We start from the raw sequence: 14307 nt of genomic DNA on the forward strand, positions 1-14307 counted from the left end.
AGAGTAGACCATTTAAAGCAAGAGCTTCCTGGAACCACAGGATCCAAACAACAACAACAACGAATGCAGTGCTAGTGTCAACAACGGACGACAACACAACATAGCCCAGCAGATCTAAGCACGGCACAGCACTGAACGTGGCAGCATGCCAGAGCGGGACGTCTATGGGCTGCCGCTGAATCACCTGAGGACCGAGCGGACGTGGGGTCGTCCTCGATGTGGAAGGCGGGGTTGGAAAGCCCTGACAGCTGCCTGGACAGGCTGATGGGGGGCAGTTGGGGGTAGGAGGGCACGTTGGGCATCTCCAGGGTACTATTGGGGGAGGACGGGGAGGGGGTGCGGGTCGGGGGGCGGTGGTGGAGGGGGACCTGGCGGATCAGGTGGTCCATCTCCAGGTCAAGATTCTGCTGCTGCTTAGGCATCCTGAGGCATAAGGCTGTTCAGGCGGTTCTGCACGTTGGCGTAGGATTGTCCCGCTCGCTGAGGTATGTTGTATATCTGGCTGGGGATATTGGCCAGGGTTTGGGGTAAGTTCGATAACTGCTGGGTTAGGTTGGTGGGTAGACCGGGTAACTCCTGAGTTATTTGAACTTGGAGCTGCTGGGGCAGTTGGGACATCATTTGGGGCAGTTGAGAGATCTGTTGTGGCAGTTGGGAAACACGCTGGGACATTTGGGTGAATGGCCGAGTGTACTGGGAGAGCTCTTGGGCGAGTTCTGGGGGGAGAGAGGGCACTAGCTGGGTGACCTGGGAGGTGAACTGGGAGAGTTTGGTGGGGAGCTGGGGCATGGGGGGAAGTTTAGGAGGGGTGATGTTGTGCTCTTTCAGCAGGTTGTTGAAGCTGTCGAGGCATGCAGGCGCGTGGGGAACACGCATGAGACAGCTCTTTACTGCATCACAGCTGGCAGGGACTGGGAGGAGAGCACAATACCATCAGTCAGGCAGCACTAGACAACACTCATCCTAATTAGGGCCGGCCCTGGGAAAAATCCACATAAGCGGTCACTTAGGGCCCGGCCGCTACGGGGCCCCCGACCCCCTCCTCAAAAAATATATATAAACAGTCAGGCCCATAATTATTGTCAACCTTATTTATATTTAAAAAATAAATAATACAAAAACTGGCAACCAGATGTTTGTCTAGAATGTCCTGTTACTGGGTAAACTTGACCTTAACAAGGGCGCCAGGACCAGTGGAAGCGAAATAGCTCCATAACATCAAAGGTTATTTTCTGCATATGCATCTTTCTTTCGGCGCAAAACCCACCACTGGTGTGCGTGGACAAAGAGCTCTACTTTCATGTCAGCTGACCATGGTCAGATGGTTATATACATATCAGAAATATACATATCAGTACATACACACAATATCTAGGTCTAATACATAGTACAGTGCACATTTCAATTCAAGATATATAAAATGGCTGTGTCTCTTCACAGTCCCCTTTGTGCGGTAAGGTGTTGTTTTATCTGTTTTTTTAAACTACTTTTTTTCAATTGACATTTCTTTGTATAGGCTTATTCATGATTTCGCCCGCCTCTCTCTCTCTCGTCCCGACTCCCGACCCCTACTTGTTCATTACTATCGGACAGTTGGAGATCCACTTTGAATATTGAAACGATGTCGCAAATATCAGAGAGACTGACAGCAAGGTTTATACAAATCTCCTCTGTTGAAAACTAAATCTTAGTCGAAAATAAATATGAGATAATGTCTCGATGCTTTTTATAGTGGAGATCAAGTTTATAACTTCCATGCCTGGGCTGATGAGACAGTGGATTGCGCAGTCAGATGGAACAGAGTAAATAGGCATTTTAACTCATAGATTTAGCTAATGGTAACTTGTGGAATAGACACCGTCTGGAATGCACTTTTAACCAATCAGCACTCAGGATTAGACCCACCTGTTGTATAATGATATTTAAACAGTTTCCACTCTTCATCTCCCCGTTATCCATGAGCTGATTGTCATGTTTTGTCTTATATTGTCTTGTCATTTTGCTTTCCCTTCTGTTCGTTTTCCCCCTGCTGGTCTTATTAGGTTCGTTCCCTTTTTTCTCTCTCCCTTCCTCTCTCTCTTCTCTCTATCGTTCCGTCCCTGCTCCCAGCTGTTCCTATTCCCCTACTCAATCATCTAATCTTTTCACACCTGTTCCGTATCTTGCCCTCTGATTAGAGTCCCTATTTCTCCCCTTGTCTTCCGTTTCTGTCCTGTCGGATCCTTGTATATTGTTCGCCGTGCTGTGTCTTTGTTTCGCCCTGTCGTGTCTTGTTTCCCTCAGATGCTGCGTGTGAGCAGGTGTCTGAGTCTGCTACGGTCGGTGCCTTCCCGAGGCAACCTACAGTTTATGGTCGAGTCTCCAGTCTGTCCTCGTCACTACGAGTGGAATTAGTTCTTTATGTTTTGTTTTCTGCTCTGATTTGTCTAGGAGTATTGCCTATTTCCTTTACTGGAATAAAGACTCTGTTTTCGCCAAGTCGCTTTTGGGTCCTCATTCACCTGCATAACAGAAGGATCCGACCAAGAATGGACCCAGCGACTATGGATTCTCTCTACTCTACTCTCGAGTTCCAGGGAGCGATGCTCGGCAGACACGAGCAGGAATTGTCTGCTGCTCGGCATGCCGTTGAGACCCTGGCCGCTCAGGTCTCCGACCTCTCAGGACAGTATCAGAGTCTTCGTCTCGTGCCACCAGCTACTTCTGGGTCTTCCGAGCCTCCGGAACCTAGGGTTAATAACCCACCATGTTATTCTGGGCAGCCCACTGAGTGCCGCTCCTTTCTCACCCAGTGTGATATAGTGTTCTCTCTCCAACCCAACACATACTCAAGAGAGAGAGCTCGGATTGCCTACGTCATATCACTCCTTACTGGTCGGGCTCGGCAGTGGGGCACAGCTATCTGGGAGGCAAGCGCTGAGTGTACTAACGATTATCTGAACTTTAAAGAGGAGATGATAAGGGTTTTTGATCGTTCAGTTTTTGGGAAAGCTTCCTGGTCCCTGTCTTCCCTATGTCAAGGTAATCGATCCATAACGGATTACTCTATAGAGTTTCGCACTCTTGCTGCCTCCAGTAACTGGAACGAGCCGGCGTTGCTCGCTCGTTTTCTGGAGGGACTCCACGCTAAGGTTAAGGATGAGATTCTCTCTCGGGAGGTTCCATCCAGCGTGGATTCTTTGATTGAACTCGCTATTCGCATTGAACGACGGGTAGATCTTCATCACCGAGCTCATAGAAGAGAGCTCGCGTTAACTGTGTCTCCCCTCTCTCCGACACTACCATCTTTCCCCACTGACTCTGGCGTTGAGCCCATGCAGCTGGGGGTATTCGCATTTCGACTAAGGAGAGGGAACGGAGAATCACCAACCGCCTCTGTCTCTATTGCGGTTCCGCTGGTCATTTTGTCATTTCATGTCCAGTTAAAGGCCAGAGCTCATCAGTAAGCGGAGGGCGACTGATAAGCGCTACTAGACGGTCCTCTCCGTCAAGTACCTGTACTACCTTACCGGTCCATCTACGCTGGACCGGATCGGCAGCTTCCTGCAGTGCATTAATAGACTCTGGGGCGGAGGGCTGTTTTATGGACGAAGCCTGGGCTCGGGAACATGACATTCCTCTCAGACAGTTAGGGAGCCCACGGTCATGTTTGCCTTGGATGGTAGTCCTCTCCCCAGTATATTATGTGAAACACTACCTTTAACCCTCACTGTATCTGGTAACCATAGTGAGACCATTTCTTTTTTGATTTTTGTTCACCTTTTACACCTGTTGTTTTGGGTCATCCCTGGCTAGTGTGTCATAATCCTTCTTTTGATTGGTCTAGTAATTCTATCCTATCCTGGAACGTTTCTTGTCATGTGAAGTGTTTAATGTCTGCTATCCCTCCTGTTTCTTCTGTCCCCTCTTCTCAGGAGGAACCTGGTGATTTGACAGGAGTGCCGGAGGAATATCATGATCTGCGCTCGGTCTTCAGTCGGTCCAGAGCCAACTCCCTTCCTCCTCACCGGTCGTATGATTGTTGTTCTGATCTCCTCAAGAAGCGTTTTGCATCCGCTCCTATCCTTGTTGCACCTGACGTCACTAAACAGTTTATTGTTGAGGTTGACGCGTCGGGGGTGGGCGTGGGAGCCATTCTGTCCCAGCGCTCCGATACTGACGATGGGGTCCACCCTTGTGCGTATTTTTCTCATCGCCTGTCACCGTCGGAACGTAACTATGATGTGGCTAACCGCGAACTGCTCGCCATCCGTTTAGCCCTAGGCAAATGGCGACAGTGGTTGGAGGGGCGACCGTTCCTTTTGTCGTTTGGACTGACCAAAGGAACCTTGAGTACATCCGTTCTGCCAAACGACTGAATGCGCGTCATGCTCGTTGGGCATTGTTTTTCGCTCGTTTCAAGTTCGTTATTTCTTATTGCCCGGGTACTAAGAACACCAAGCCTCATGCTTTATCCCGTCTCTTTAGTTCTTCTGTGGCTTTTACCGATCCCGAGGGGATCCTTCCTGTTGGGCGTGTTGTCGGGTTGACTGTCTGGGGTATTGAGAGACAGGTTAAGCAAGCACTCACTCACACTCCGTCGCCGCGCGCTTGTCCTAGTAACCTTCTTTTCGTTCCTGTCTCTACTCGTCTGGCTGTTCTTCAGTGGGCGCACTCTGCCAAGTTAGCTGGCCACCCCGGCGTTCGGGGTACGCTTGCTTCTATTCGCCAGCGGTTTTGGTGGCCTACTCAGGAGCGTGACACGCGCCGTTTCGTGGCTGCGTGTTCGGACTGCGCGCAGAAGAAGTCTGGTAATTTTTTTTCTGCTTCTGCTCCTGGTCTTGCTGGGTCTCAGTCTGTTCCCTGCCACCGCATCTCTCCTGTTCTTGTTCCTGCCCTTGCTGTGTCTCAGTCTGTCCCTAGTTGTTACTCTCCTGGCCTGTTTGGTCCTGTTTGCTCTAAAGCTTTCAGTTCTCTACCCGTGTCTCATTTTTTTTTTAGAGTAGTACCCTAGTTTCCCCTTTTATCGTTTTCCGTTACGGTCCTGAGGAGAGGAGTTGGGTTCTTTCTCGGGACGTGCTGGACCGTTTGTGATCTATGATTTCCTCCGTTGCCGCCAGTGTTCCTCCTCGAGTGCGCCAGGAGGCGCTCGGTGAGTGGGGGGGTACTGTCATGTTTTGTCTTATATTGTCTTGTCATTTTGCTTTCCCTTCTGTTCGTTTTCCCCCTGCTGGTCTTATTAGGTTCGTTCCCTTTTTTCTCTCTCCCTTCCTCTCTCTCTTCTCTCTATCGTTCCGTCCCTGCTCCCAGCTGTTCCTATTCCCCTACTCAATCATCTAATCTTTTCACACCTGTTCCGTATCTTGCCCTCTGATTAGAGTCCCTATTTCTCCCCTTGTCTTCCGTTTCTGTCCTGTCGGATCCTTGTATATTGTTCGCCGTGCTGTGTCTTTGTCTCGCCCTGTCGTGTCTTGTTTCCCTCAGATGCTGCGTGTGAGCAGGTGTCTGAGTCTGCTACGGTCGGTGCCTTCCCGAGGCAACCTACAGTTTATGGTCGAGTCTCCAGTCTGTCCTCGTCACTACGAGTGGAATTAGTTCTTTATGTTTTGTTTTCTGCTCTGATTTGTCTAGGAGTATTGCCTATTTCCTTTACTGGAATAAAGACTCTGTTTTCGCCAAGTCGCTTTTGGGTCCTCATTCACCTGCATAACACTGATCTGCTATCTGTATAATTATCAACTTGATTTTGCCAAATATAGGAGATATCTCATTCGTTGAAGGAGGTTTTCTAGCAATTTTGGTCAAAGATAGTTACTCTATCATTTCTAAATATCAGTTTAATTTACTCTGAAATCTTTACATAGTGGTGCAGCCAAGCCAAAAAAGTGGCACTGAGCCACTGTTATTTCGGGAGAACCCTGGCATAGTGACCATATCTTGGTTTTAAACACTTTAAATAGGCACTTTGCTGTAATTCCCGGGACGCTCTGGATAAATATGAATTATTCCCGGTATTGAAGCTTGGTAGAGTTTCGGGAAAATATGAATCCCTACACTGTGAGAGATCATGAATGCACGCAAAACACGCACGCACACATACGCACACACACACACGTGGTGGTCAATGCATTCTCCGCAGATAATGGATTGGTCAGGTCCATCATGGGACTAGCGACTTTCAAACCAAGAAACACATTAAATTACAATATTCCCTTACAAACATAAACACAACCGTATTGTAATGAACAAATACTTACCACCACAGCCACCCTCCTCTGCAGTCTCCCCCTCCTCCTGCAGAGAGAGTAAGCAGAAAAGAGGAACAGGAACAGCCATGAGTGACTGAACAACAGCAGGGAATAGCATTTACTGACAGGCACCACAGGCCTCAGGAGAAACCATTGCTGTGACTTTACCTTGGTAGTGGTGTCAGGTGCGGTTCCGTCCTCTGCCCCCTCTGCTTTCTGTGGCTGTTGGGTCACCGGTTCAGGTGCTACTTTGGCATCCTGGGCCTTTGGTTTAGGTTCAGGCTCTGCTCTCTTGACTGGATCTGGTTCTGGGCTGGGAGGAGGGGATGGAGAGGCCCTCTGGGACTCTAGCTCTTCCTGGGGCTCTGGTTCAACGTCGGGTGATGCAAAGTCGCGCTCTGACTGAGCGGCACTCTTTGCTGCATCCACTGGTTGCTCCTTAGCAGGACACACCTGGCACCTACAGTACATGGGCAGTTAGGGCTACATTAGAGAAATATGCACACAGTGATATGAACACAACAGAATGTTTCTCCCTGATGATCATAATGCCTCCCCCCTATAACCACCTGACACCATATGCATAGGTAGAGCAACAACAAAACAGCTCACTTGCTAATGCCAGCCTACTAATACCCTGCATTATGTAATCAACCTAGCAACCAGTTCAGTAGCCAATCAAGATAATTCACTAGAAGAAATAAGTGTACAGTTTGGAATAAACAAAACATATTTTCAGACATTTAGTTTCTTGCCAGTAAACGGTTAGCAACAGGTACATAAGTGTTACATCTGGGTCAAAAACATTTCGCATAATATGGACAAGGCATCCTTGACAGGCTAATTACAGTACTCACTTGGACACTCAAGATATTTCGAAGTGCATTATGTAATAGTATCCCTCCTAAGACGCATCTTTGCGACATGAACGAATACGTTGTCAAGTCTGCAAATGTTCTGCTGGGTTTAAAAATGTTGAAATAGAGAGAGAATCGTCTCCCTCAATGGATTCAACTCGAGACAAAACCTGCGCCATCCTTCACCCGCGTCAAAGCGGAAAAAATAGGAAGTGCGCTCTGTTACTAAGGCAACCGTCGAGAGGGGACCATTTTGCCAAGGGAAGCGATGTGGTTTTTATATGAGGAGGAGGATACAAATTACGCTAAGCGGGCATCCGCGAGAGATTTGGAACGAGCCTGGACAAGAAATGCTCGATGTGAATGTGATTACACAAATTGTTGTTGATTAGCTAGTTTGCAGTGAATTATGGCAGGGTTTCCCTAACGGGGTCATGAGCCCCCCTGTGCACGTTTTGGTTTCTGCCCTAGCAAATACCTATATAATATGACACACAGCACTTTCTCAGGTCCTGCAGATGAAAATGCTTTACATTGGTGTAATAAGTTACCAATTTACAGTCCAAACACATAGCCTACTGTTGTTGTTTTTCACGCTGAGAAGCATTGAGGCAGCTAGTGAATTTCACAAAGGGAATGTAGAACCTTTATGGACATATTCCGCTCTCTTTGTTCCGGTTTTAAACCATCTTATTCTACACGCTTAGAAAAAAAGGTTCCAAAAGGGTTCTTCGGCTGTCCCCATATGAGAACCCTTTTTGGTTCCAGGTAGAACCTTTTGGGGTCCCATGTAGAACCCTGAAAAGGCTTCTTCAAAGGGTTATCCTATGAGGACAGCTAAAGAACCCTTTTAGGTTCTAGATAGCACCTTTTTTTTCTAGGAGTGTATGAGTAGGTATATCTTACTCTGTCATCTTATTCTTAGTGTGCTCCACCTCACTCTCCTCCTCCCGTAGCATGTGTAACCTGTTCAGGGCATGACATGGACACAGATAAGACAAACACAGCCCTACCTCCCCTCACATACGTGTACAGGCATATAGGGACTTCACACGTTTACGGCCAGTTGTCTCAAACCAGGACCCCAATAAATGTTACATTTACTTCGATTTAAGTCTAGGGGAGTAGGTGGTTGGATCTAGCCTATACATTCTCTCTGGAGTAGGCAGTGGACCCTGAGGACGTTGAGGCCTGAGTGACAACTTACTCTGGGTCCTCGTCTTCTTCCAGAATGGCTTCCTGGCTGTGAATGGAAAGCTTGATTGATTGTGCCTCTTGCATCTGCCTGATGGCTGTCTCAGCTGTGTGTCTGGCCACCTCCTCTGCCATTCGAACCAAATCCACGCGCTCCTGGGTCATCCTGCAGAGATGTGCACGTTCTGTGATATCACTAGTATGTCATGTGTAGCACCCAAGTTAACTTTATTGAGCTAATTGTATTAGTCCATCAGACTGGGGGAAAAAACTATCTGGTTAACCCTATGATAAGATATGCAACTTTGGTTGGATCACCATAACCCGACTGAATGTGTGAATTAGTGACTGTGTGTAGGCTGCTGTGATATTCTACATAAATCTTTGATCTTGTCTGACTCCTTCCTTACCGTTCCTCCATGGTAGCCATAGCTACGCCCTCAGCCTCTCTCTTGATGCTCTCTATGAAGGGAGTCCACCTGCCCGTCTGAGTCTCAGCATCCTCCAGCGATGGTGTTGTAGACTCTGGCACATTTGGAAGAGTCTGTTCAGGCTCTTCTGGTTTCACTGGTTGTTTTGGTTGTGACGGCTGTGACTGCGTCGTCTGTGTTGGCTGTGTCATCTGTGCGGGCTTAGAAGGCTGTGGTGGTTCTGACTGTATAGCCTTGGATGGCACTTCCTGATTCAGATCCTTCAAGTCTGCTTCTACTACTTCCTCCAGAACCAGATCCACTGCTTTGGGTTGTTTAGAGACTGTGGGACAAGCAGCCACACAGTAGGTCACTGTCTTTGTCTGGACATGACATGGCACCCAGAGTCAACATGTTAATGTGAAGAATCAATTGGGTTGGAGGGAAATATTTGAAACCCACAATTAAAATATGACATGCTCTTATTTTATATTCCATTTAAACGCATTACGCCCAAAGGAATACTGTGCAAAATGTTTTGTTGAATTTCATATCATCAATCTCTTAAAATGACACATAATATTTCATATGACATCTGTATTCTTAAAAAAAATATATTTCACATGTTTTTATACTGTCAGCCATACTGTTATGTCATCATTTATAATCTATTTTATAATACCTTAATTGCCTTGACTGTGTTTGTCAAATCGTCTCTGGTGGATTTCACTAAAAGTCAATTCAATCAAATCAAAATAAATAACATTACAACTTTAGGCCACATAGTTCAAGGCGATGAGAATAGGTCACAAGGGCAAAACATGTCGGGTTTTTTGTGTGTGTGCGCTTTTTTAGTGTCATAAAATAATCTCTCGTAGCTTAAATTTTGTATGTGAAATTATGCCACAAGCATGCCATACAAAATGGCAGCTTAATATGGTCTCTTTCATGTACAAAAACTATGAGTATCAATGTTGTCTGATAGCTCTATGTGTCTGTACGCATTTTCTAATATAATCCCTTAATGTATCCAAATTGTTGCCGAGATTACTTCAATGAAGACAAGACACCATTTCTTGCTACATATCGACAAGAGTTGAATAACTGACATCAACAGACAAAACAGTTCATGTTAATAAACTGACATACACTGACTAAATACATTTCAAATCAAACAAAAATATCTGAAATCCATAAAGAAAGGGGAGTTCAATTTCTTTTCAAGCAATGTCTCACAGCTACCGGGTTGATCAGTTGAGCTGTATAAATGTCCACACTCTGTCTAAAACGGACCAACAGAAGATGGACTGAGTTAGGCTCTGTCTGAAACAGACCAACAGAAGATGGACTGAGTTAGGCTCTGTCTGAAACAGACCAACAGAAGATGGACTGAGTTAGGATCTGTCTGAAACAGACCAACAGAAGATGGACTGAGTTAGGATCTGTCTGAAACAGACCAACAGAAGATGGACTGAGTTAGGCTCTGTCTAAAACGGACCAACAGAAGATGGACTGAGTTAGGCTCTGTCTAAAACGGTCCAACAGAAGATGGACTGAGTTAGGCTCTGTCTAAAACGGACCAACAGAAGATGGACTGAGTTAGGCTCTGTCTAAAACGGACCAACAGAAGATGGACTGAGTTAGGATCTGTCTGAAACGGACCAACAGAAGATGGACTGAGTTAGGCTCTGTCTGAAACAGACCAACAGAAGATGGACTGAGTTAGGATCTGTCTGAAACGGACCAAAAGAAGATGGACTGAGTTAGGATCTGTCTGAAACGGACCAAAAGAAGATGGACTGAGTGGACTGATGAAAAGAGCACTTCTAGGATCTGTCTGAAACAGACCAACAGAAGATGGACTGAGTTAGGATCTGTCTGAAACAGACCAACAGAAGATGGACTGAGTTAGGCTCTGTCTGAAACGGACCAAAAGAAGATGGACTGTTAGGATCTGTCTGAAACAGACCAACAGAAGATGGACTGAGTTAGGATCTGTCTGAAACGGACCAACAGAAGATGGACTGAGTTAGGCTCTGTCTGAAACGGACCAACAGAAGATGGACTGAGTTAGGCTCTGTCTGAAACGGACCAACAGAAGATGGACTGAGTTAGGCTCTGTCTAAATGGACCAACAGAAGATGGACTGAGTTAGGCTCTGTCTGAAACGGACCAACAGAAGATGGACTGTTAGGATCTGTCTGAAACAGACCAACAGAAGATGGACTGAGTTAGGATCTGTCTAAAACGGACCAACAGAAGATGGACTGAGTTAGGATCTGTCTAAAACGGACCAACAGAAGATGGACTGAGTTAGGATCTGTCTGAAACAGACCAACAGAAGATGGACTGAGTTAGGCTCTGTCTGAAACAGACCAACAGAAGATGGACTGAGTTAGGCTCTGTCTGAAACAGACCAACAGAAGATGGACTGAGTTAGGATCTGTCTGAAACAGACCAACAGAAGATGGACTGAGTTAGGATCTGTCTGAAACAGACCAACAGAAGATGGACTGAGTTAGGCTCTGTCTGAAACAGACCAACAGAAGATGGACTGAGTTAGGATCTGTCTGAAACAGACCAACAGAAGATGGACTGAGTTAGGATCTGTCTAAAACGGACCAACAGAAGATGGACTGAGTTAGGCTCTGTCTGAAACAGACCAACAGAAGATGGACTGAGTTAGGCTCTGTCTAAAACGGACCAACAGAAGATGGACTGAGTTAGGATCTGTCTGAAACAGACCAACAGAAGATGGACTGAGTTAGGCTCTGTCTGAAACAGACCAACAGAAGATGGACTGAGTTAGGCTCTGTCTGAAACAGACCAACAGAAGATGGACTGAGTTAGGATCTGTCTGAAACAGACCAACAGAAGATGGACTGAGTTAGGATCTGTCTGAAACAGACCAACAGAAGATGGACTGAGTTAGGCTCTGTCTAAAACGGACCAACAGAAGATGGACTGAGTTAGGCTCTGTCTAAAACGGTCCAACAGAAGATGGACTGAGTTAGGCTCTGTCTAAAACGGACCAACAGAAGATGGACTGAGTTAGGCTCTGTCTAAAACGGACCAACAGAAGATGGACTGAGTTAGGATCTGTCTGAAACGGACCAACAGAAGATGGACTGAGTTAGGCTCTGTCTGAAACAGACCAACAGAAGATGGACTGAGTTAGGATCTGTCTGAAACGGACAAAAGAAGATGGACTGAGTTAGGATCTGTCTGAAACGGACCAAAAGAAGATGGACTGAGTTAGGATCTGTCTGAAACAGACCAACAGAAGATGGACTGAGTTAGGATCTGTCTGAAACAGACCAACAGAAGATGGACTGAGTTAGGCTCTGTCTGAAACGGACCAAAAGAAGATGGACTGTTAGGATCTGTCTGAAACAGACCAACAGAAGATGGACTGAGTTAGGATCTGTCTGAAACGGACCAACAGAAGATGGACTGAGTTAGGCTCTGTCTGAAACGGACCAAAAGAAGATGGACTGAGTTAGGATCTGTCTGAAACAGACCAACAGAAGATGGACTGAGTTAGGATCTGTCTGAAACGGACCAACAGAAGATGGACTGAGTTAGGCTCTGTCTGAAACGGACCAAAATAAGATGGACTGAGTTAGGCTCTGTCTAAAACAGACCAACAGAAGATGGACTGAGTTAGGATCTCTCTGAAACGGACCAACAGAAGATGGACTGAGTTAGGCTCTGTCTGAAACAGACCAAAAGAAGATGGACTGAGTTAGGATCTGTCTGAAACAGACCAACAGAAGGAGAGGGTTACGGTCTCTTCGGTTCTTTAACACTTTATGGAATATAGAAGAAATAGTAAAAAATACAATTAAATAAATGAGATAGAATGTGAGTCTATTATGTGATTTAAGATCTGATTTTATTTTGAACTGGGACATCAGTTTGAAGGGAAGAGAAATGTAAAAAATATATATAAAAAATAAATAAATAAACACTTACTATTCTGCACAACTTCAACGTCATCTCTTGATCTCGCGACAGGCTGTGGCATCTTGAGGCCGAGGCCCGTCACAAACCAGCCCACGACACTGTTGTACACACAGAGAAACACCTTACTAACGGGCCAAAAGGAACACAGAAACTTACAAACAGACACATACAGACAGCTGAGCCTACATTGTGACAGGAGTAGCATAGCGCTCTCGGGTGAAACTTACTTGGAGTTTTGTGAGTCCTCGTCACCTTTGAGAGACTCAGGAGGTGGCGACAAAACTGAGAGGAAAGGAGAAGAAAGGTGTACAACAGTAGCGTAGATGTACAGCTAGTAGATTTAGACTATACAGACCAGTTTCCTGGACACAGATAAATCCTAGTCTGGGACTAGAAAGTTATTTCAATTGAGATCCTCCACTGGGTATGCTTCTTAGTCCAGGACTAGGCTTAATCTACACTGAGTGGACAAAACATTAGGAACACCTGCTCGTTCCATGACATAGACTGTAAGCTATGATCCCTTATTGATGTCACTTGTTAAATCCACTTCAATCCGTGTAGATGAAGGGGAGTAGACAGGTTTAAGAAGGATTTTTAAGCCTTGAGACATGGATTGTGTACGTGTGCCATTCAGAGGGTGATTGGGACAGACAAAAGAATGAAGTACCTTTGAGCAAATGGGGTATGGCCGTAGGTGCCAGGCACACCGGTTTGAGTGTGTCATAAACTGCAACACTGCGTTTCCTGTGTTTATCAAGAATGAACCACCACCCAAAGGACATCCAGCCAACTTGACCCAACTGAGGGAAACATTGGAGTCAACTTTGGCCAGGATCCCCTGTGGGACGCTTTCGACACCTTGAAGAGTCCATGCTCCAATGAATCGCGGCTGTTCCGAGTGCAAAAGGGGGTGCAACTCAATATTAGGAAGGTGTTCCTACTGTTTGTACAATCAGCGTATGTCCAGGTAACCGGCCTCAAACATTTCAACTCTGACTGTACCTTTGTCAAGAGATGACCTCTTGCTCTGAGCCTTACTCTGGGCCTCTACGTAACCTGCAGGGAGCATCACAGGCTGAGGAATAACATTCTTAATCCAGTTAACCACTCTGCAACGCAAGACAGACAGGGAGGAAGAGGAAGAAGGAGAGGGGGTAGAGAGAGAGAGAGAGAGAGAGAGAGAGAGAGAGGGGGGTGGGAGAGGATTAGGATTAAGACAAGCTTTGTCAGCAAGTAAAGGTGGATTTGGCTGTGGAGATGTGTCTGTTCTGTGAGGTAAGGATGGAAGGCAAGGTGGGAGGGGGTGTGGGGGGGGTCTCTGTGTGACTCACTTGAGGGGGAACTGTGGTACCCGATCCTCTTCCTCATCGTCTGAAAAGATCTCCACCACAGGTATGTGTGGGAGGGGCTCTGCGTCTAGACAGAAAATAGACCACATCAATAATAACTCGTTATAAGTCATCCATGATAAGTCAAAGAAGTTACAACACAAAAAAATGGGATTGCTGTGTGACAAATGTAAACATATACCTGGCACATCTTTCATGTTATAAACCTGAAAATAAAGAAGCCAGAGTCACAAATGTTCATTTTTACAATGAAGGTTATATGGGATATTTACCACAATACTGTTTTGATCATGTTATGGTG

General features: G+C 46.1%; 1 protein-coding gene across 4 annotated transcripts in view; it reads right to left on the reverse strand.

The window, feature by feature from the left end:
* Positions 1-14307, reverse strand: part of LOC124003210 (cyclic nucleotide-gated cation channel beta-1-like) — a 33712-nt gene that overhangs the window by 14090 nt on the left and 5315 nt on the right. For 3 of the 4 annotated variants that reach the window (XM_046311301.1, XM_046311310.1, XM_046311294.1), the window contains 10 exons: positions 14188-14212; positions 13989-14073; positions 13660-13766; positions 12882-12936; positions 12664-12752; positions 8689-9031; positions 8292-8444; positions 7991-8050; positions 6396-6687; positions 6237-6273 (listed from right to left, as the gene is read on the reverse strand). In XM_046311301.1, the coding sequence (XP_046167257.1) occupies positions 6237-6273; positions 6396-6687; positions 7991-8050; positions 8292-8444; positions 8689-9031; positions 12664-12752; positions 12882-12936; positions 13660-13766; positions 13989-14073; positions 14188-14212 (1246 nt within the window). The remainder of the gene's footprint in view (positions 1-6236; positions 6274-6395; positions 6688-7990; positions 8051-8291; positions 8445-8688; positions 9032-12663; positions 12753-12881; positions 12937-13659; positions 13767-13988; positions 14074-14187; positions 14213-14307) is intronic. The other variant, XM_046311315.1, reaches the window with a different exon arrangement.

This window comes from Oncorhynchus gorbuscha, linkage group LG02 (assembly GCF_021184085.1).
Source record: "Oncorhynchus gorbuscha isolate QuinsamMale2020 ecotype Even-year linkage group LG02, OgorEven_v1.0, whole genome shotgun sequence".
Classification (NCBI taxonomy): domain Eukaryota; kingdom Metazoa; phylum Chordata; class Actinopteri; order Salmoniformes; family Salmonidae; genus Oncorhynchus; species Oncorhynchus gorbuscha.